Source organism: Lactuca serriola, chromosome 2 (assembly GCF_051521515.1).
Source record: "Lactuca serriola cultivar US96UC23 chromosome 2, Lser_US96UC23_V15, whole genome shotgun sequence".
Taxonomy (NCBI): Eukaryota; Viridiplantae; Streptophyta; class Magnoliopsida; order Asterales; family Asteraceae; genus Lactuca; species Lactuca serriola.
In genome coordinates, this window is record NC_136409.1 from 38,538,603 (window position 1) to 38,542,235 (window position 3,633).

General features: G+C 31.4%; 1 protein-coding gene across 1 annotated transcript; it reads left to right on the top strand.

Annotated features, from left to right (window-relative positions):
* The first annotated feature begins 227 nt into the window (after positions 1–227).
* LOC145090287 (protein C2-DOMAIN ABA-RELATED 3-like) lies at positions 228–1,792 on the top strand. The gene is made up of 3 exons (XM_079028574.1): positions 228–428; positions 598–693; positions 1,398–1,792. The coding sequence occupies exons 1-3, from the start codon at positions 318–320 to the stop codon at positions 1,692–1,694; spliced, it is 504 nt and encodes a 167-aa protein (XP_078884700.1). The 5' UTR covers positions 228–317; the 3' UTR covers positions 1,695–1,792.
* The last annotated feature ends 1,841 nt before the right edge of the window (positions 1,793–3,633 follow it).

The window sequence follows — 3,633 nt, forward strand, 5'->3', positions numbered from 1 at the left end:
CATTAATCCCCTGCGAGCTATATTATGGCAAACCATCATTGTATAATGAAATATTTTGACGATAGATCCATTAAAACAAACACCTTCATTTTGTTTGTTTTTGGCAAATGCGATCTTTAAGCAATGTCATAATACGTAAATCATTCATCCGAATGGTTGCCCCGATTTCCTAGAGGATATAAACCCACACATTTCATTCTAATCACATTCGCATCAATGTTCTTTCTTCTGTTCGAATTTTGAATCCATTTATACATACATACAGTTTTAGCTGATATATAGAGAGAGATCAAAACAGGCATGAGGGATTATTTCTAATGGATAATCCGATTGGTGTTCTTAAAATTAGGATCAAAAGAGGGTTGAATCTGGCTGTTCGTGATTCAAAAGCGAGCGATCCTTACGTTGTGATCAAGACAGATAAACTGGTCACCACCCTTCTCTTTCTCTTCTCATTTTATTCAGTCACATTCGTCATGGTTTTTCGTTTGATTCATCATATCTACGTAATTATATAAACAATTTGAATATTATTAGAATTGTTAATATTGTTTTGGTTTCATTTTGATTAAATAAGTGTTGTTTTATTCAATGTAGAGAGTGAAGACTCGGTTTGTGAAAAAAGATTGCAACCCCGAGTGGGATGAAGAATTCGATTTTCCCATTTATGATCCTGAGCTTCCAGTTAGGGTGGTAAGTGTTGTATAGAAATAAGTTTGGGTAAATTACACGAATAGTCCCTATGGTTTAGGGTAATATGCGTGTTTGGTCCCTAACTTATTTTTTTAACTCGAAAGGTCCTTACTATTTGTTTTTGTTATGTGCTTGGTCTCTGTCTAACCTAAAAAGACTATTTTGCTCTTGATTTTTTGATTTATTTAAATAAACACACCCTCAATCTCATCCCCTCACCGTACCTTACATACCTTATCATTTTTTTCTATTTAAAAAATAGTATTTTTAGGTAAGATAGGGACCAAACGTATAACAAAAACAAACATTATGGACCAAACGTGTAACAAAAACAAATAGTAAGGACCTTACGAGTTAAAAAAATAAGTTATGGACCAAGCACGCAAATTACCCTAAACCATAGGGACCATTCATGTAATTTATGCAATAAGTTTTGTATGAATAAAAGTTGGAATACATGAGATTAAATAATCATTTTATGGTTTTGCTTAGAATGAAATTGAATAAAAAATGATTGTTTATTTGAGAATTGTTCGAGAAAGTCATTGAAAGAAGGCTTTCACAGTCAATTCCTTAACTTTTTTACAAACTTGGCATTTAAATATTTAATCATTGTTCTTTAATTTATTAAAAAGATAATTACCTATTTCATTTATCTCAACTTAAAGTCGTATTTTGATGAATCTATCTATGATTGCATGCAGAAAGTATATGATCATGACACGTTTACATTGGATGACAAAATGGGATATGCGGAAATTGACGTGAAACCGATTTTGGAGGCACTAAATATGACAAAGGAAAACCATCACCCGAGTGGCACTGTTTTAACTACAATACAACCCATTCGAACAAATTTCTTGGCTGAAGAAAGCAATATTATGTGGGAAAACAACAAAATCTTTCAAGAAATGTGTCTCAGATTGCGAATGGTGGAACGTGGTTTAGTTGAACTCGAAGTGACTTGGATTAATAATCCGGATCCTGGTAGTAACACTTAGCCATTATTTTTGTTTTATCTATAAAAGATTATTTAAGGAAATGATGATATACTTGGGAAATAGAAGGACAAAAAAATAAATGAGACAGTTTTGTAGAAAGTTGAGAATAATAAAAGATTTTTTTGAATTAAATCAAAACAAAATACTCACTAATGTGAAACACTATTTGTTGGTTCCATTTCACTATTTATTTGAACGCGTATTTTATTTTATTGAGCCTAGAGCATCCATCGTCATAATAGAAACTAGATAAGAAACCCCGCTTCGCGGGGTTAGATTTGCCACTAATGTCAAAGAAAACCGATGGGATCCTCAATATATGGTTGGTGATTCGATGGCGATTGATCATATTGGTATCGAAGTGTAAGTATGTTGCTATCATGGGTAAGAAATAAAGTTACAAAAATTGAATTTGAATCAATTGTGTAAGAATTAAAAGTCTAATCCTAAGTTACAAAAGCTATAGTACACTTGGTGATCCTGAAATGACCAGTTCACCCCTATTTCCCTTCCTGTCATCATCACCTCTTATCCTAATTACAGAAGGCATCATCTACACATATAATAACTCATATAAAACAATCAATAGCCAAATATTTTATGAGAATTTCAATTTGCATTCGGTCATGTACATGTATCCCTTATACCCCTTACACATTAAACAAATTAATTTTGCAACATATGGCATCTAAGTGCTCATTTAATCTCAAAAAAGTAATTTCATGTCATAATTTTTGTGTCACCTCAACATATTATGTCAAATTGTTGAATTATCTGTTAAGCCATAAGACCCCTTAAAACTATAACTTGTAGTAACCAAGCTTCTTAACCACCATGGGTATTTAGAGGAATAAGAAATTATTAAGTTAGTCTTAACTCTTAAGGATGGTATGTCATCTCGTGTTAACTACCAAAACACATCAAAATGTTATCCTCGTGTAGTTGCATAAAAGCAATAAATGATGTATTAGTAGTGTGGTTCCATGAGTGCAATATCAGAAGCAACCAATTAAAATCATTGTTAACCTAAAACTCTAACCTGGTAATCATTCTATTGAACATAAATAACATACCCACCATCATTAGCTCTTATTCTCCCCATTCAAGTCCCCATTTATCATAATTTATGTTTAGTCTTATATGGAAAATGATAACAAAAAATTTGTGCATGGATGTTAAAACTTAAAACTCACACTATTTCTCATAGAACACGTTCTTGCTACCAGATTGACATCTAAGTGTTTCAAATATGCATATAAGATGAAAAAAAATCAAAAGACTGTCATTTTGGTGTTGGTCGTGCGTCCTTTCACGATACCCCATCAATAATTTTTTGGATTGTATGCATCTCAATTTAAAAAATCGTTTTTTTATAAAAAAAAAATTAATTTTTTATTTATCTGTTAAGAAATAATCAGAGTATATAACAAAAAAGAAAGAGAAAACCTACCTTCCATTTTTTGGAAAATACAATGTCATAGTTTAGTAGTCTTCTCAAAATACAGTGGGGTAATATATGCATGTATCTTCAATGGTGAAGATAAATTAGACCAATAAAAAGATGGACAGTAGTTATTACCTTTTGTTTTTTTTTTGGTCTTTTTTGGTTATATAATTTGAGTATTTCTAACCGCCAAGCAATCACAAACTGGGTTCTATGAGCAGAGTCTAGAATTTGATGTCTGATAGAACACCCGAATCAAAAGAAAGGGAAAGATCCAATATTTTAATGAAATCAGAAAAACTCGAATCATAAAGAAGCGCAAAGATTCAATTCAATCTTACTACGAAAGTAGAAAAAACCCAAATAAAAAGAAAGGAAAAGACTCAATCTTTTTTATAAAACTATGCATGAAAGATGACAAATTTATATAAAATTAATCTTTACCTGATAAAAAGATAATGTAGGAGGAACCTCCCAAGTTGTTTCTCAAAGAAG

Excerpts from the sequence above, each read along its gene's own strand:
- LOC145090287 (XM_079028574.1), top strand. The coding sequence starts at position 318 with ATGGATAATCCGATTGGTGTTCTTAAAATTAGGATCAAAAGAGGGTTG. Across the intron at positions 429-597 it reads TGATCAAGACAGATAAACTG|AGAGTGAAGACTCGGTTTGT; the intron begins GTCACCACCCTT and ends TATTCAATGTAG. Across the intron at positions 694-1,397 it reads CTGAGCTTCCAGTTAGGGTG|AAAGTATATGATCATGACAC; the intron begins GTAAGTGTTGTA and ends GATTGCATGCAG.